Source organism: Lactuca saligna, chromosome 2 (assembly GCF_052625555.1).
Source record: "Lactuca saligna cultivar CGN05327 chromosome 2, ASM5262555v1, whole genome shotgun sequence".
Lineage (NCBI taxonomy): Eukaryota > Viridiplantae > Streptophyta > Magnoliopsida > Asterales > Asteraceae > Lactuca > Lactuca saligna.
This window is the reverse complement of record NC_136418.1, coordinates 97013183-97033330: the sequence shown is the minus strand read 5'-3', so window position 1 is coordinate 97033330 and position 20148 is coordinate 97013183. Positions and strand designations below refer to the sequence as shown.

General features: G+C 37.0%; 1 protein-coding gene and 1 pseudogene across 1 annotated transcript; one reads left to right on the top strand and one right to left on the bottom strand.

Moving 5' to 3' along the window:
• Positions 1–3268: 3268 nt before the first annotated feature.
• LOC145029894 (uncharacterized) lies at positions 3269–11359 on the bottom strand (annotated as a pseudogene).
• A 7199-nt stretch (positions 11360–18558) lies between these two features.
• LOC145031217 (chalcone synthase 2-like) lies at positions 18559–19794 on the top strand. Its single transcript, XM_078979728.1, has 2 exons — positions 18559–18736; positions 18821–19794. Exons 1-2 carry the CDS (start codon positions 18559–18561, stop codon positions 19792–19794), a joined length of 1152 nt encoding a protein of 383 aa, XP_078835854.1.
• The last annotated feature ends 354 nt before the right edge of the window (positions 19795–20148 follow it).

Below are 20148 nucleotides of genomic sequence, written 5' to 3'. Positions count from 1 at the left end.
GATGGATGTAGGAGGCTAACATCCTCTTTAGATGATTTAGGATCGGCTCATACTCATTCACATTAGAGAGAAAAATATTAAACAGTGGATCCAATCATGAGGATTTAAGTTGGGAAGATCTGCCAGGGAAATCAAAGAAACCGAGTTACAGAACCTTGGGTTATTTTGAATTGAACATTAATGAACTTCCCTGCAGGCAAAGGCTTCAGCACCATGACGGTTGTAATTTTCTGTGCACTCTAGGTCAGGTACTGAGGCTGACCGAACTGAAGATAAAAACCAATAAGTTCCCCATCGATCTGAGGATAAGGTGAAGGGACTTCTGTAGTCGAATCAAAGTAATGAAAAATGAATGCCTTTCGTGTTATAGGCATATCAAACTGTGAATCCCTTGTATTATCACAGTCAAACGAAGTCATAGGTTCTAGCCAACATGTTCTTGAAGACTCTATAGCTTCTTTGATCAGTGTTTCTCTAGTCCAAGGGGGGAACAACGTCTTCTTGCAACTAAGTGCATCATCCTCTTCTTTCTTTCTTTCTCTTCTTCTTCCTTTGCAATTCAAAGATTTTTAACTATCTCCTAATCCCTTTTCTTTCACTTCAAGATCTCAGAAATAGTTTCTTAATCTTCTTCACTGTCATCATCTTCCCCAATTACATGCTTCTTCTTTTCTTTGTCACCAGAACCCGAAGCTAGATTATCCTTCGGTTCGGTTTTTATAGTCACTTTCAATTTAACATCAGGAGGGATCATAGTACCTTCTCCCTCTTATTGTGGAGTAGCCATCCTCTCCGAAACAACCTTCATTTCCCGTAAGAGTTCAATAGGTGGAAGGAGTTTGGAGGTTAGATGATTGTGAATGGTAAACGTAAGAATTGGGTCATGAGCCTGAATGACACTGTGTAGCTGAGTAAGAACATCCCTAGCACAGCTACGAAAAACTGCTCGCTCGGTTTTTAATAGTGAAATCTCTCTTTCTGCTCTGGCAAGGCCAGCCTTCTGCACTTCATTGATAGTAGTTTGTTGATCAAGATCATCTCGGAGTTTCCTTTCGACCTGGAAATTAGCATTGAGCTTGTCTAACCGAGAGTCAACAGATGCTAGAAACGTCTTGTTAACAGTAAAAAAATCATACCGAAGAGTCTCAAATTTGGCTTGTTCTCCTTGAAGAGACTGAGATAGGGAAGCAACTGATGCATTGACCTTGGACTTATGATACTGGTGCAAAGCAGTATCCATAAAGGCTTTCATGACAACATCGTTGCACTTCTTGGATGTCTCGATAAGTGCATCAAGATTTTCATTTACACTGTCTATATGCTGCTTGGTCGCTGGAGCAAATTCATCCTCATCACTTGCGATTCAGTATAGACTGTAGTAAGTAGAATCAAACTCAAATTCGGCTCCTCCAAGAACTGGATTAAAATCACTGGATGGAGTTGTGGAAATTGGTTCGGTAGTGACTTTAGGAGGATCTTAAATCTTAGCCTCCAAATCAGATGTGTTAACTTTGACTGAAAAATTGGTGGTAGATGTTATGATAGGTGTAGTGGTGAAAGTTGCTTGGCAAAAAATAGGAGGAGGTAACGGAGCGGTAGTGATGGGAGTGGAACTGACAAGCGGTGGTGGAGCAATTGTAGTAGAGGGTTGTGATGTAGGTGAAGGTGGAGGTGGAGCCGAATCCTGAACCGTATTCTTGGGTGGAGATGGAGTAGGAGTAGGAATAGAATCATTAACAACCTGCTCTAGAGTTGGAGATCGAGGAGGTGTATTTCCTTGAGGAGAAACTTCATTTTTCTCTTCCTCTTCCTCACCAGCAGACTGGTCATCTTTTTGTTCTGAACGGGAAGCTAAAGGAGTTTGTTTTCGTCGTGCCATTTTCTTCACTTTCTTTGGAGTAGAAGAGTCATCTGCTTCAGTTTTTCTTTTCTTGGAATTGGTCAGTTTGGAGGAGGGATCCTCGGTTGCATATTTCTTAGGATTGGGTTTCTTCCCTCTTTTAGCTGGCTTCTCAACCTCATCCAGAGCAGTTTGCATCTCTGGAGTTAATTTTATTGGACTTTTAGGAGGAAGCAGTTTGTATTCTAAAAGAACTTTACTCTTTGAAGATACACACCGGTATATAGTCTCTGGAATGGAACCATTGTGAATGAATATGGTAGGATCAGCTATTGTGATCTTCTTTGTATGAAAGGATGAGATAGAGGAGAGTAGAGCATCCTTCATGACCGGAATCTCAAGAGAGTTTATAGCCCTTCGTGTGACAAGATTCCAGCGACCACACGAGATTTTCGAATGCTTCGTTGAAGAGTTCAAGCTCTGCACCAGTTGGGTCCAAATCAATGAACCATAGTCCAGGCTGAGTCCGTTGTAAAGACCATACAGAATCGTCTTAAAGCATTTTTTCGAACTATCAGACCCACCAACACGCTCAGCTAACCCCTTATGTAGAAGAGTGAGTAACCCATTCCATTGAGGAGGAAAGCAAGATTTCTTGAATTTGGTGAAGGTAGTAAGCACCTCAGTGTAGCCCATCTCATAAAACATCGAAAAGAGTTGAGTTGTAGTGATGAAATCAGTAGAGATGACTGAGGCGTTTATAGCAAGCCCTAGCAATGAACAAAATAACCCTTTTAGATGGAAGCCTTGTGAGTAAGAATCTGAAAGTATATTCTCTCCTTGGTTTTGACGTAAGTCACTGTAGAATACACCTGGGACAACAGCGACATCGGAACAGATTCCACTTGAGTAAGAGCAATTACCAGAGGAGAATACATAAGATATTCCACGACTTGAAGCATGTAATAATCATACAGGAATAGAGTTATCAGAATGATCATGTTTTGATTGGGCTTGATCGTAAGCAATGACGACGATGCAGATTGATCTTGAAGTGATGAAGATTCCGCCATTGTTGAACTTGTGAAGAAGATGAACAATTTTAATATCACTGGTGTATTTGAGAGAATTAGATAACGGTGAGAAGGTATAGTGGTGCGAGGATTCCTTTATATACGATTGCTAGGAGAGAGAAAGAATATGCCATAATGATGAGAAGATCTCTGAAAAAGCACTTGGAAAAGTGGGATTTGACAGCTTGGTTTTCCCCAGATAGACGTCAAACGGTGAAGGTTTAGGAGCCGTTTCGAATTCATGCGCCCATTCTTAAACTTATCCAAAAACCCGTTTCAACTTCTTATCTATTCAATCGACCCGATCTGTTGTTCATTCACGATACAGAATACCCTTTCATTTCCATAAATCTATTTAATGGTTAGAGCTGAAAGTAAAAAAAAAAAAAAAAAAAAAACTCATAATTGTCACATACCAGAATTTTGGAAAATCATGAAGATTTCCGTGCATTAGGGTGCCAAAGAATAAGAAATAACGAAATAAGTGTATGAGATATGAGTAATGTCAAATACGACATGGAGTAGAGGATCCTGGGCACGAATATCTTCCTTCAAAGTCAAGAGAGACTTGAAGTGCTTGTGTGGTTTCCCATGAGAATACGATTAGTTGTTTGTTAAGAAACACTGAAAGGCTTCTTTTTAAACATAAGCTATAATGGGTGGTTAATGTTCAACCGAACGTCAATACTTAATATAAGACTGAATGTTGGATAAAGTACTTGTAAGACTGATGTGGTCTGTTGAACAAGTAGGTTGGATAGTTTGGAGGTAACATGATTTATAATAGACATCTCAAAAACAAAAACTAAACTGGATCTTTTGGGAAGAAATGTCTTGGTGTTAGACAGTTTCATAAAGATCGCGTAAGAAAATAAAAGAGATTTCATTAGTTAACAAGTGAGTTCTTGAATATAAATATTCACCGTCAATTCAGCATTGGTGTTGGATTTTGGGTCTCACTTAGCACGTGGTGTACGCATCTAAGATCATTAACTCAGAGTTTTTGTAACCATAAACCTCAATGGTAATTTCTGAGAGTCTCAAGGGTTACGTTGATGAACCGCAAGTAGATGGAGAATATAATGGGGTGGTTAAAGAATAGAAAGTACCACTGCTTTAAAAGAGTGACATAGCAGGAAAGTCTTGACTCATTTGAGAAGAGTAGGGTAGCTCATCACTTGAGTGAATGTAGCGGCCTGATTGGGAAGAAACGATAGGAACTGATCGAATCATTAAGGCCTCACTCAAAGTTTCAGAGACTTTGATCTGCATGCAGCAACATGCTTCTAGGGACACCTAGCTAGTTCATATTGAAATTGACATACTTGCTTCATCCTGAGTTCATATTACGACTGTGTACTTGATACCTATTAAAGAAGAAGAGAAAAACAAACCACACAAGAGAAAAACAGAAAACGAAACAATGGAGAAAATAACAAGAGATAACAAAAACAAAAATCTTTCTGGAATTTTGAATTTTCTGTAAAAATAAAAAGAAATAAAAAAAAAAATAACACTATTTTAAACATAAGATATTTTTGGGTTTTTGCAATTTCTAAAAAATAAAAAAAAAACAAAAATAAGGTAAATAATTTTAAACATGATAGAAATAAAGAAAAACAAAAAAAATAGAGCAAGTAAAGAGTCGAAAAGGAAGTATATAAAAAGGTACAACCAAACTTAAACTTTCAATAATTGAAGCTAAATAAACTGAGAGATCAGTTCATTTCAGTCACCCAAAATTGAAGAGTCGAAATAAGCAGTGCGCTTAGTTCATTTCGGTTCCCTAAAATTCTGGAGGCGAAACAGATCGAGTGATTGGTTCATTTCGGTTCCCAAAAGTTAAGGAGCCAAAATAAGTAGAGCGTTCAGTTCATTTCGGTTCCCTAAAATTCCGGAACCGAAATAGACTTAGCGTTCGCTCTATTTCTCTTGCCTAATTTTTCAGAGAAAGGATTGAGGATTTGGTCCCTATCACACCCCCAAACCAAGGATGGCGGAAACGTCCGGGGGTGGATGACTTCATGTAGAGTATCACAACAATGAGTATAATAGTGCTCAAAGTAAATACAACCAACACAAATATAATTGAAAGCGTTACATCAAAGCACATGTTTACATGATTCACATCAATTACATTATGATACAAAATGAACTGTTTGACGATTTATCGTCCCATCCTCAAAACGTTGTTGATTTCCTGTTTTCACTGAATTCCTGAGAATACAAGTAGTTTTGAAAAGTGTCAAAACAAAGGTTGGCGATTTCATAAGAGATTTCTTTAGAAAAGTAAATCGTTTTCCTTGTAAAAGCGTTAGAATATGTATCCAGAAAATCCGATATTTTCTTTTAAAATTTGTGTAATGTAGTCTTATGATTGAAGACCAAAATGTATAATTAACCTTTCTTATTAATAGAAAATGTTATGTGCTTAAATGGACATGGACGCGTTTGAATTAAATGAAATTTCTGTATGTTCTCATTTTTGTTAATACTTTATATATATGTAGTCCTAACTCAGAGGACCGAGAAATAACAAGTATTGACCATACTTAAAAGTATAAATGTGGTTTCAAATGATGTGTAGTCGTAACTACCAAAACCAAAAGTGTACAGTAATATCTGTACTCATAGAGATAAAAAGTGATCTTAAATCGACATAAAACTCATTTAGGTTTTAAAAATAAAATCCCGTAAACTTATGGATTGTTATATCCCTATGTGAGTCGCTATAATAATACTATGACTATGTGAACCTGCCACGACGTTCTCAAGCGTCGCGAAAATTAAAATGACATTTGTCACCCGTAGACCTGCAGGTCCCACTGTAGCTAGCAGCAAGGTGTGGGGTGTCAAACCCAATATAGATCTATATACAAGTATCACGTTCTCCCTCAAGGAGATTCTGATTATAACTACCAGGAATTATATCTCGCACTCGGACGTACGGGGAGAGAGAGAGAGAGTCTCACAATATAGGTTAACAAGTTTACGTGAAATGTGTGTGAATATAAATCTTTCTTGTATGAATGTACCCTTTTTGTACGAGTGTGTTGAGTGATGTATCATAAACTATATCTATTATAGTTTATCTAAAATGTATGTAATATGTATAAACTCTTTTATGAAAATGTATTAGTGTTATGAATTTACTAAACTATACTTTTTATAGTTTAATATACGTGTTCTAAAATGAATGAATAATATTTATTATGAATGAATTAGTTTCAGTTCATGATGATAAACTAACAATGAAACACATTCAATGATTAGAACTTATGATTATACACTTTGCTCAACAATATACAAAGTGTTATGATATTTACATGCTGTTGGCTAACTTTAGCCATTCTGCCCTGTTTTGGAAAAATCATAGAAAAATCATACGAAGTCAAAAACTAGATCCGTAAATTCTGAGAGTTCACAAAATGTGTCTAGTTTACTCATAATTTTTATCACGATTTTTAACGACCTCCAACTTGGGTTAAAAAGTCCATAATCACAGACTGGTCCGGGTTGTTGTTTGAAATGATAGGCAGTTTTGTAAAAATCACCATAAATTGTATAAAAATCGTATGGAGATGTGCAAGTAGTCATTTTAAAGCTAAAAACTTGAACTATTAGCACCTTGTACAGTTTTGTAAACAAAAATGTTTAAGATGCCCAAAACAGTCCGTGAATGGAGTTGAACTTTTCTGATGAAGGCTGTTAGAAAATTTTAGTTATGTTATTAGTGTTTTAACTTGTATTCCCCCCCTGAAAACTTGAGAAAACATGAAAATGTAGGGGTATGAACTCACCTTGAGTGATTTCAGTAGATAAGTGTTGAAGAAGAGAAGTGTTCAAGCCAAGAACACTTGAAGAATCACTTGAAGATTCGAAGCTCTAACACAAATATGATGGAGTTTGTGTAAGATACCCATGATTTGAGTGGAAATAAGTGAGATAATCATAAGGAGAATGGATTATGCTTACCAAATGTGGAAGAAAACTTGATAATCAGCCTTGAATCTCGAGTTTGGTGGAGAAAGAGTTTGAGAGAATAGTGGTGTTTGATACTTAGTGAAATGAGAGCACATGAGAGAAATGAGGAGAGAGGATGTTTGTTCCAGCTATAAAAACGTGGGAATAAGTGTAATTTGAGTGTAAGGTACATTGAAGTGACTTATGTAAGGTGGGGAGGTATGGCTGGTCATAGAGTGGGTGTGGGGTGGTTGCTTGTGACATTGGATAAGGCAAAGTCAACACTCCACCTTTAATAATTCACCCATTTGATTTTTTTATTATTTAGATAATGATTTTCATCAAAATATGTTTAAATTATGAATATTTAGGGTTTATTATGTTAAAATATAATTTCTGGAGAAAATCCCACTTTAAAATCACGAAAAACGGGCTTAAAATGTTAAAAATATCAAAAATGGGCTAAAAGTGACAATTTTCCGAATTCTGGCTGAGGTTCGGCCTTTTGATGCTGAAACCGAGAGGAGGGAGGGTAGAAACCGAGAGGGGAGAAGGGAGAGAGCAGGAACCGAGAGTGGAGAAGAGAGAGGGCAGGAACCCAGAGGGGGGAGGAGAGAACAGAGAGGCGCGAAGAGACAGAGAGGAGAGAAGGAGCAGAGACCAAGAGGAGGGAAGAGAGAGCAGAGACCGAGAGGCGGGTAGAGACAGAGAGGAGAGAAGGAGCAGAGAGGCGAGAGGACAGAGACCGAGAGAAGAGAAGGGAAGAGACAGAGACCGAGCGACCAGAAGAGACAAAGAGTGAGAAGACAGAGACCGAGCGACCAGAAGAGACAGAGAGTGAGAAGACAGAGACCGAACGAGCAGAAGAGAGACCGAGAGGGGCAGAGACCGAGGCTCGGTCTCACATGCCTCAGCCAACAGAGGCTCGGTTCTGGTCCTAAGAGGCCTCTCTTCTTGGTTTCGGTTCATAAAGCCTATTTTTCTCGTTTTCGCCCCGTTTTAAGCCGTTTTTGACCCGGTTAAGGGTCGGAATGACCCGAATGATTCTAAAAAGTTACGAGAACTATTTGAGGGAGATTTGGGAGAGATTTCTCATACTTGGAGAGATTTGGGAGAGATTTGACATTCTTGGAGAGATTCCTCATACAAAGAGATATTTGAGAGAGGTTTCACATACTTGGAGAGATTTGGGAGATATTTGACATTCTTGGAGAGATTTCTCATACAAAGAGATATTTGAGAGAGATTTCACATACTTGGAGAGATTTGGGAGAGATTTGACGTTCTTGGAGAGATTTCTCCTATGAAGAGATATTTGAGAGAGATTTCACACTATGAAATATCTCTTCATAGTGTAAATTTTAGTACTCACGGGCAAATTGAGTCAAATGGTTTGACTTGCTAACTTTAGTTGACTTTGTCTTGACCGAAATTTGACGGTTGTCACGTCCCGACTCTGCATACATCATTCCCAAAACTTAAAATTTTTTATTGAAGCTTGCTTCTAGTAATGCTTTAGTGAAAATGTCAACAAGTTGATCTGAGGACCTAACAAAATGGACTTCCACGTTTCCATCTTCAACATGGTCCTTGATGAAATGGTACCTAAGTGCAATATGCTTTGTCTTTGAGTGATGCACTGGATTGTGACAAATTCTTATCGCGCTTTCAGAGTCACAATAAAGAGTAATCTTCTTCATACTCAGCCCATAGTCTCTAAGTTAACTTTGTATCCAGACTACTTGTGAGGTACACGAAGCAACAACTATGTACTCAACTTCGGCTGTTAAGAGAGACACATCGGTTTGCTTCTTGGAGTGCCAGCTCACAAGTTTACCATCAAGGAACTGACATCCTCTAGTTGTGCTCTTTTTATCTAGACCACATCCACCAAGATCAACATCAGAAAAGGCTTGAACAATGAACCCGAATTTTGCTAGATACTAGAGACTGAGTGACGAGGTTCGCTTCAAATAGAGAAAAATATTCTTCACTGCCACCATGTGAGGTTCTCTAGGATTAGCTTAAAACCTGGCACAATAACAGATAGAAAACATAATGTTCGGTCTTCTAGTAGTTAGATACATGATAGATCCTATCATTTGACGATAGATAGTCATGTCAACAACAGGCTTTTCCAGAGATGGTGTTAACTTAGTTCCAAATGACATGGGAACCTTCACCTTTGAGTCTCCCGTCATTCCAAACTTTGCCAATAGACTCTTTGTGTAGGCCTCATGGTTAATAAAAATACCTTCTGGTCCCTATCGTGTATTCAACCCAAGAAAAAAGTTAATTGGACCCATTGCGCTCATTTCAAATTTAGTCTCCATCAGCTTCCTGAATTCAGCTGTTAAGAAATGATTCGTGGAACCAAAGATGATATCATCGACATAAATCTGAGCTATCATTAGATGTTCGCCTTCTTTCTTAAGAAAGAAGGTTGGGTTAACCGAACCTTGCTTGAATTTAGACATTTTTAGAAAGCGAGTTAATGTTTCACACCAGGCCCTTGGTGCTTGCTTCAGTCCATACACAGCTTTATCTAACACATAGTAATGGTCAAGGTATTTCTCATTCACGAACCCAGGTGGTTGCTCAACATACACTGTTTCTTCTAGTTCTCCATTTAGGAAGACACATTTCACATCCATTTGAAAAAATTCGAAGTTTTTATTAGCAGCATATGCTAGAAAGATTCGAACCGATTCCAATCTTGCAACAGGTGCGAAGGTCTTCTCATAGTCTATTCCTTCTTCTTGGAAATATCCCTTTACCACCAACTGAGCCTTATTCCTAATTACATTGTCCTCTTTATCAATCTTGTTCCTGAAGACCCACTTCAAACCGACTACAGAAGCATCCTTTGGTGTGGGAATTAGTCTCCAAACTCGATTACGTTTAAAATCATCAAGTTCATCTTCCATTGCCTATACCCAATCAGCATGATCAAGTGCAGTATTGACCATCTTTGGTTCGATTTTGGAGACAAACAAATTAAACATGCAGAATTCAACATGAGAGAATAATTCAGTTTGCTTCGCTTTCAATTGAGAGCATGTGAGAACCCACTCATATGATTCACCAATTATTTATGTTTTGGGATGATCCTTAGTCCATTTTGTCAGAGGAGGATAGTTTGGGTCATAAATAGGATCCAACTCTGCATTAATCTCTTCTTCAAATTCTGATTGATCGTCTTCGTCATTTGTATTTGCATTCTCCCCATCAAATGGCAAAGCGTATCCCATGTCAGGTTCAGGAGCCTCTCCCTCGGTTGGAGTAGGATGCTCTCTTGCAGTTGGAGAAGGGTTCTACCCCTCGACTGGACCATCATGAGTTAGAGTTGGATGCTCCCCCTCGATTGGCAATTCTGATCTGTTGGTGTCAGATGGACCCTCCCCCTCGAACATTGAGCTTTTGTTTGGAGGATCTTCCAAGGGTTGACCTTCAGCTGGTTTAGGAGGATCTTTTTCCATATCTTTTGCAGCTTCATCAATGATTTTCTTTAGATGGTCGAATTTTTTGTTTGTTGCTTTCGCCTTTGAGAGTATTTCCTTTTATGGTTCGTCGAACAACTTTATGTACTCTTCAAACAAGTTGGAAATTGGAACTAAGACTTGACCTGATTCTGGAAATATTTCCTCAGTGACGCTCTCGTTTGTTTGAACTTTCTCCTTGTAGTTGTCATCAAACATTACATAGTAGGTTTCTTCAATCCGTTTGGAGTGCTTATTTAAAACCCTATAAGCCTTTGAAGTTAATGAATAGCCAAGAAAGATTCCTTCGTCAGCCTTGACATCGAATTTGTTTCGGTTCTCTTTGGAGTTAAAAATGAAGCATCTGGAACCGAACACGTGGAAAAACTTAACATTGCGCTTCCTATTGTTCTGAATTTCATACGGAGTGATGACGAATCGCTTGTTAAGAAGTGATCGATTCTGAGTATAGCATGCAGTAGCAACAACATCAGCCCAGAAGTATAATGGGAGTGAAGCATATCTCAGCATGGTTCGGGCTGCCTCGTATAGAGAACAGTTTCGTCTTTCAACAATTCCATTCTATTATGGGGTATAGGGAGCTGAGAAGTTGTGAGAACTTCCATTTTTGGCCAGAAAGTCTTCGAACTCTTTATTCTTGAATTCAAGCCCATTATCGCTTAGAATGTTCCTCACCACCTTTCGCAGTTGAAGTTTGACTTGCTTTATGAAAGCTTTCAACTTTGGAGTTACCTCTGACTTCTGTTTAAGAAAGAATACCCAGGTGAAACGTGAAAAATCATCTACTATAACAAGAATGAACTTACTGCCACCAATGCTTTCAATAGCCGAAGGTCCACATAAGTCAATATGCAGAAGTTCAAGAGCTTCCACGATCTTGGTATTGATACATGTTGGATGGCTCTTTCGACTTTGTTTACCCATCTCGCATGCTACACACAGGTGTTCCTTATCAAACTTGAGAACTGGAAGACCTCGAACATGATCACCAAGCACCAACTTATTAATATCTTTAAATTTTATGTGCGATAGGCATCAGTGCCATAGCCAGCTTTGATCAGAATTCGAGTTGGATAGTAGACAAATAGTTGGTTTTCCTTTAATTGGACTGAGGTTTAGGGGGTACATTTCTCCTTTTCATTCAGACTTTAACAAGACTCTTTTGGATTGCTTTTCGATAATTTCTGATCCTTCATCGTCGAATGAGACTTTCAGTCTGATACCCACAACCAATTGAGATACACTTATGAGGTTGTGCTGCAATTCTTCCATGTACGCTACTTTTCGAATTGTGAACTCTCCATTGGTTATCATCCCATATCATTTGATTGTTCCATAAGAATCGGTGTCATACTTCACACATCCACCATCCTTAAGCGACCAAAACTCCCTTAGCTCTTCCTTTCTCCCTATCATATGTCGTGAGCAGCCACTGTCTATGTACCATTCATCGCCGAACTGCTCGTCACTTATAACCTGCAAATTTAAGTAGATTTAGGAACCCAAAGTCTCTTGGTCGTGGTGAGTTTTCACTAAAAAAGGAACATCAACAGAAATATCAACAAGATATGTTCTTTTTATTAGTGTGGTTTCATCTTTTCTTTTGATGGTGTACACTTTTATTTTATTTTTATCTTGTTTAAATTGCAGTGTACCAGACAGTGTTTTGTAAATTGGAATATACTTTTTATCCCTAGGGTTAGCTACCTTGTTCTTATTATTGAAATTTGCATCTAACTCAAGCTTTCCCTTCCCTTTAACATCCTTTGTTGAGTAAGGCTTTTGTTGGGAAGAACCGAAACTTGATCTTCGGTTCTCAGCCTTGGTGTTGGGACCGAAGCGTGATGTTCGGTTCTGAACTCTGTTATTGAAACCAAAACCGAATGTTCGGTTGTGTCCTTTGGAGTCGGAACGGAAACTGGATGTTCGGTTTTGAGCTCTCAAATAGTAAGAGTTGGGACTGAAAATTTTCTTTCTTTTTATCTCTCGTTTGTCATTTTCTTTAGCATTTGCTTCTTTCTTCAAGGGTACATGGTTAGGGTTTTGAGATTGCCAAAACCTTTTTCTTTCATTCAGATTCTTCATGTATCTCTTATTTCTTTGGTGTTTCTATTCAACTAGTTGCTTTTGAGATTTATGAATGTAGAAGCTTGATTTTGGCATCTCCTTTTGAGCTTCGGTTGTATTGGAAAATACACTGGTGTGTTTTTCCGGCTCTTTTGGTATCTCTTTTGTCTCACTTGAGCTTGGTTTGTCAAAGCTTCAGGATTTGTTGATGGGCTCAGCAGCATATCTCCCCTTTACCCTCCATGAGGCTTGCTCTGATAAGCCGATGGTCTCATCTCCATTATCGATAGGAGCGGACCAAAAATAATCATCACACCCATCAACATTGTCTTTGTCAAGCAAGATTTTTAGTTATGCTGTTTGTTTTCCAGTGACCCCTGTAACAGCATAAACCTGATTTGGCACGGTCTGAACTTTCTGGTAAACCAATGCCTTCTCTTTGAGTTTCTTTGACTTATCCTTTGACAAACGTGCATATTCAACCGAATTCTCAGATATAAGGGGTTTCTCGGTTTCTCTTTTTAAAAACTCAGAGCAGTCAACTACATCTTCCACTGAAATTTCATTCATCTCACTCTCCTCATCAAATTCAGACGTACTTTCTACATTAGTTTTCTGTTCGGTCATTAATTTGGCATTTAAGGAGTCAAACGATTGTAAGGTCTCTGTCTTAATTTTCAAACTATCATTTTCATCTAAGAGATTTTTAAGCATGCATTTGTGTTCCTTAGAATCAATGAAACTTTCAATTTTGGCCAGACTGATTTGATAAGTGATGGAAGTCTGTTATGAGGACATTATGGATTCACATTCAGCAATGACCTCATCTTCCTTAAACTCAAGGAAGGGTAAGATCATCTTATGAATCTTTTTCCTTATTTCACAATCTAAATGTAATTGAGTAATATTAGTATATAAACGTTTAGCAACCAGGCAAAAAATGTTTCTTTGTTTCAAAAACTTTAAATTTTCTCGCTGTAAATAAATAATCGCATCCCTAGCTCTAGTTAACTCTGTCTCCTTCAGCTCAATCCACATGCATCTCTCCTCACTCTTCGATGACTCCTTGCTGAGTTGGTCAGTTAGGTTAGAGTTCATTAAGCGAGTTTGCATGAGACTGCTACTTAGATTAGTAAATTTAAATTTAAGTTTGTTTAATTCTTCTTCATAATTTGTGACGGGTACTTTAAGAGATTCAAGGATGGATTGTACCTTTTTGATCAACCGATCGCAGTCATTGATCCTTTCACTCATGGGCTTTGCTGCAAAACACTTGTCCTCCTTCAAGTTCGGCTCCTTATGCTCGTCTTCTGTTGGTACTCCTGCAGTCACCATTAAGCACTTCCCAGCCGAACCGTTAACTTCCTCTCTCACGACATATGCTCTGCCATGCGAAGGCTTCTTCACTTCTTCTTCCTCAGAGATGGTTGACCAGACTTCAACTCCTCCAAACTCATTGTCGACCACATTCTCTTGCACAATCAAGGCATTTATTGAACTGTTAGTTGCCTTCTTTTTCTTTAGCTCTTCCAACTTTCGTGCATAATAAGCCTCATCATCTTCACTATCCCTTTTCTCAGCCATCTTTTGTAACATGCAATCTTTGGCAATGTGGTTCTTGTCGTGACAATAATTGCAATCGTATCCAGAATTTCCTACTAGCTTGCTTTCTTTCTTATCATCATCCTTTTGAGAGATGTTCTTCGATTCTTCTTTCACCTTCTCGGAGTTGTAACTCATTTGTCAGTTTCGGTTCTTATTGGCAGGGAATTTCCTTCTTGCAAACTTCTTAGGGTTGGATACCATCATTGCATATTCCTCACCTATAAGGTCAGACTTAGACATATCTGAGTCATCTTCTTCTTCCGCCACATTCTTCCCTTTTGAGACAAGGGCTAAAGAGCCCATGCGAGACACAACCTTCATTTATTTTGTTGTTGTGCTTTCATGGGATTTTAAGATGCCCATCAATTTTGCCAGCGAGTAAGATTTGAATTGTTCATGCGCCTTTATAGTTGAGATCACTACCATCCACTCAGGTCTCAGGCAATTCATAAACATGACTTTCTGTTCAATCTACTTTCTTTTAATACCATGCTTCATCATCTTGTTGAGTAGATGATCATAGCGATCAAACGTCTGAAGAAGAGTCTCCTCAAGTTTTGAGCAAAAGCACCGAACTCAGAGAGTAACAAGGTTTGTATTGAGTGCTCTAGGTCTTCGTCGGTTGAATACAATTCTTTTAGTCTGTCCTATATTTCTTTCGCAATCGTGCATGAACTAACCAGACGGAAGGTATTGGCTTGTAGGGTAAATCTGATCATCCTCAAGGCTTTGAGATTGCACAACTGTTTTTCATTTTCATCATGTGGAATCTTCTCTACGTCCACCAAAAGGTGATTGTACTCTTTTTTGTGTCTTCACTGTCCTGCTTGTTCCAGCATGAACGAACGGACCGATTATGATAGCCTCCCAGATGAGATAACCATTATCTTCAGATCCAACCACGTAATCTTCAAAGTGATGCGCCCACACTTCATAGTCTTGAGTGTAAAGAATGGGAACTCTTGTGGATGATCCAATGCTATTCGAGATGTTGATGGGATTGCTTTGAGAGTCTTTGTGTGACATTATGAGCTTGTACTCTGTATCTGCTAGAATCAGACTTGTAAAATTGAGATTAGGGTTTTATCAAACACTAGAGTTACCGTCGACAGGAAGAAGACGGCGTATATATATATATATTTGATAAAAGCAGAAACCCTAATGAATTCTTCACACAGAAGGAATTCGTATGAGTAACACAGTCTCCTGCTCAGATACCAATTGGAATAAAAACCTCTTAAAGATCATTTGATTCAAGCAGAAAAATAAAGATAAAGAATTAATGAACACAAGAATGATTTAACTGATGTCGAATGATTAACTTGAACACCTCAAAAGAGCTCGATTAAGAACTTCGACTGTAGAGGTGTTTAGGGTTATAATACAATAGAGATAATAAATAACTATTGTTGGTTCTAAGGCATACATGCATGCACTATATATAAAATGTACCCCTAATCTATAATCACGGTTGGACAGGCCCAAACCGGATATACAAAAGAATGGCCTATGACGCAACACATAATACCCAACAGCTTGCAATTAAGTGATATGTGTATTGATGATGTTATAGATCAACTAAATGGACTTTTGTGCTTCTTTCATGAATATAGAGAAAACGTATATGAAAATGATTTAGATTATGCGAAAGAATTGGCTTTAGAAATGATCGTAAAACCTGAATTTCGTGAAAATGTTACTAATGAAACTATTAAAACTTCTCTTCAATTATTTAAAACTAATTACTTTTTTATATATACTAGATAAAGCCATTACCTCACTTAAAATTAGATTTGATTAATTTAACGAGTTAAAAAATATTTTATATTTTCTATTTAGTATAGAAAAATTAAAATCATTTGATGAAAATGCTCTAAAAGAATATAGTTTAAATTTTGAAAAATCTTTAAAGCATGATAATAGCTTAGATATTGATGGTTTAGATTTATTTCATGAATTAAAACTTTTAAGACATTGTATATTTGGAAGATGATACAATTATTAATATACATAATTACATTAAAAAGTTAGTTCTTTTCATGAATTAAAACTCTTAAGATATATTGTACATTTGGAACATGATACAACTATTAATAAACTTAATTACATTAAAAAAGTTAGTTCTTTTTGGAAAGTATGGTAGAAAGCATAAAAGTAATTAGATTTCTAGCACCATAATTAAGAAAAGTACTTTTATAATTATTCAAAAATTATGGAGATCCAACAATTAAAACTAAAAACTTGAAAACTATGAATTTTTATTTGGAATGATTATTTGGTATGATGTTTTGTTTCCTATTAATACTGTTAGTAAAGCTTAAAATAAAGTGATATGTGTATTGATGATGTTATAAATCAACTAAATGGACTTTTATGTTTCTTTGATTAATATAGAGAAAACGTATTTGAAAAAGCTTTAGATTATGCGAAAAAATTGACTTTAGAAATGAATGAAAATGTTACTAATGAAACTATTAAAACTCTTCTTCAATTATTTAAAACTGATTACTTTTATATATATACTAAATAAAGTCATTACCTCATTTAAAAGTAGATTTGATTAATATAACGAGGTCAAAAACATTTTTGGTTTTCTATTTAGTATAGAAAAATTAAAATCATTTGATGAAATACTTTAAAATAACATTGTTTAAATCTTGAAAAATCATTAAAGCATGATTATAGCTTAGATATTGATGGTTTAGATTTATATCATGAATTAAAACTTTTAAGACATATTGTATATTTGGAACATGATACAATTATTAATATAGTTAATTACTTTAAAAAGTTTAGTTATTTTCGAAATGTATATGTTACCTATATGATTATGTTAACTATTCATATAACCGTTAACTCTAGAGAAAAAAGTTTTTGTAAATTAAAATTGTTAAAAAAGTATTTAAGATCTACAATGTCAGAAAAAGATTAAACCCAGATAAAGGATGATGATTTACTATATATATGGAGTATAGTAAATGTCAAAGAGCCCTAAATTTTTGATTCGCTTAGAGCTACCAAACCGGTTGTCGGCAGTGTCATCGCTATTACGATTACCGGCGACATGGCTAATCTTTATCGGCAACTTTTGTTGCCGCTAGTGACCTTTTTTCATGTAGAAATATATTTTTGCCAATCGTTTCTTTTTATTGGCTAGGTGGGAATTTTATCAAAACGGACGCAATAAATATTTGCACCATGACAGACACGCTTCTTTGGTTATGTTTCATTCGGCATCCCCAACAAACCTTCCTAGCTATTTTTGGAAGGAGATGCAGTTAATGTTCGCACCATTACAAGGCATTCTTATGTTAGTTGGGTCTCGTAAGTGCTGTTTGTTTTTTGAAAAAAATCTCTTCAAACCTCTTACTGCTGCGCGGCGCAGCACACGCGCAGCACTTTTCATATCGCAACTGTTTGTTTTTTAAAAGTCTTCTTAGTTAAAAACATCTGCGCAAGCTCTGTTTGGTGCAGCACTTGTACTGCCTCTTCTAACCTCTTCCAACATCTTCTTCTTCTTTTTTTATTGCTGAAATTTTGATTATATGTTATTAAAATTTTATTTCACATTTTTTTTTTCGTTTTTTTTCGTTTATTCTTATTGAATTTATTTTTCATTTTTTTATATTCAATAATGATAATTTCTTGATGAAATATCATTATTTTTTACTGAAATATCTTTATTTTTTTGTTGCAATATCATTCTTTTTTACTGAAATATCATTAATTTTTACCGAAATGTTATACATTATTAAATTTTACGTATTAAAAAGTTATTTTCGGTTTATAAAATTAGTTTATTTTAAGTTTTTAATATTTGCAGCAGTATGCAGATGTTAAAAAAACAAACACGTTTCTTATTATAGTCTGCAGCCGTTTGGTCCACCTAATCTACTACAGAGGGTTGCAGAGATGGTCGACAGATTTCATGAATTTTTACTTCAGAAAATCAAACAGCACCGTAGTCTCGTTATGCATCCCCTTCCAGAAATTCCAATTCTTTGCGCACACTCTTTCGGTTTCCTCACCTAACCAAGCTTTTTTTTTTTTTTTCTTCCGTTAAAAAAAAATTAAAAACAGACTCCGTGAATGTAATTTTTATATTTTCTACATTTTTAACATAAAATTATATGCATAACTCTATAATATTTGAGTAAATCCGAAATGAAACGAGTCATGTTCAAAATTAATCTCGATATCTTTTTTCTGCTTTTGTTTGATACCCGATATGTCTTTTGTGTTGTACAACACAAAACAAAACTCACCTAAACCAAAATATGTGTGCTTTATGTTTTCAAAATAGGAAATTAAGAAACACATTAAAGACTAATGCAAGAGGGTGATTCTATTGGAAAGTGTTAGAGACATGCCATACATCCATATCAGAATTTAAGATATGGGAGTCATAATTTATAACCATCACCTCCTATAAATTACAACTAGTCAACCATCACTTAACACAAATTCCAATCTCAAGTATAATAAACACCGATTCTGGCTTCACCTGAAAATGGTTACCATGGAGGAGATCCACAAGGCCCAAAGAGCCGAAGGTCCAGCGACAATTCTGGCTATCGGGACTGCCACTCCACCTACATGTGTGCTACAAAGCACATATCCGGAATCCTATTTTCGTGTTACAAAAAGCGACCACATGAAAGAACTCAAAGAGAAATTTAGACGAATGTGTAAGTTATACGCACTATATACTACACATAATTCTAGTTCATATAGTATTCTGGCTACATTGAATACTTTTGTTATTGTTTCAGGTGATAAATCCACTATCAAAACACGATACATGTACTTAACAGAAGAGATTTTGAAAGACAAACCCAACCTTTGTGCCCACATGGCACCATCTTTAGACGAACGACAAGATATTGCGATAGTGGAAGTTCCTAAGCTAGGTGCCGAAGCTGCAACCCATGCAATCAAAGAATGGGGCCAACCGAAGTCCAAGATCACCCACCTTGTGGTTTCCTCTATAAACGGTGTTGACATGCCAGGAGCTGATTACCATATCACAAAGCTTCTTGGCCTAAGTCCTTCGGTTAAACGTGTGATGATGTATCAACAAGAAGCTGGTGGCACTGCCCTTCGTTTGGCTAAGGACTTCGCTGAGAACAATAAGGGAGCTCGTGTATTGGTTGTTTGCTCGGAGATCGCTACAGGAACTTTCCGTGGGCCCGGAGAGATGGATCCTGATAGCCTTATAGCCCAGGCTTTGTTTGGTGATGGAGCAGCTGCGGTTATCATAGGCTCGGACCCATTCCTCGATGTGGAAAAGCCACTTTTTGAAATCATTTCTGCTTCCCAAACTATTCTCCCAGATAGCGAGGGTGGAATTGAAGGGCACCTTCGTCAGGTCGGGCTTATAGTTCATCTACGCAAAGACGTTCCTGGGCTTATAGCGAAACACATTGAGGAGAGCTTGGTTGAGGCCTTTAAACCCTTGGGCATCGTTGATTGGAATTCACTATTCTGGATCGCACATCCAGGTGGTCCGGCGTTCTTGGATCAAATTGAGGAGAAACTAAGCCTTACGCCTGATAAACTACGGGCAACACGACATGTGCTCAGTAAATATGGGAACTTGTCGAGTGCATGTGTCCTATTTATTCTAAACGAGATGCGACACACTTCGGCTAATATTACAGGAGATGATTTGGAGTGGGGTGTGTTGTTTGGGTTCGGACCGGGTCTCACTATTGACACTGTTGTCCTGCATAATGTGTCCAATTAATTACTATTTCGTGATTTTGGAGTGGGGTGTGTTATTTGGGTTCAGTTATTTTATCTTATGAATTTTGAAATTTATAATAAATTGTGTTTTAGAGATTTCATGGAAAAAGGTACACAAAATCAATGTAAAACTATTATAAAAAACGCTAACAAATTCAATCTTGAAGATATATAATTGCCCATACTGCAAACCAAATCAAATCCGGTTAAAAAATTTCTCCGAAACCCAAATGCTTGAGTTTCGGAAACCCTAATCAACCCACGTGAGAAAGCGCTAATTCCAGTATGTGAGAGGGAAATCGGGGAGAAAAAATCTTTAAAATTTTAATGGAAGTTCAAGTCTTTTATTTAATAA

Coding starts and splice junctions, on each gene's coding strand:
- LOC145031217 (XM_078979728.1), top strand. CDS start 18,559: ATGGTTACCATGGAGGAGATCCACAAGGCCCAAAGAGCCGAAGGTCCA. Junction 18,737..18,820: donor AGAGAAATTTAGACGAATGT/GTAAGTTATACG, acceptor TTATTGTTTCAG/GTGATAAATCCACTATCAAA.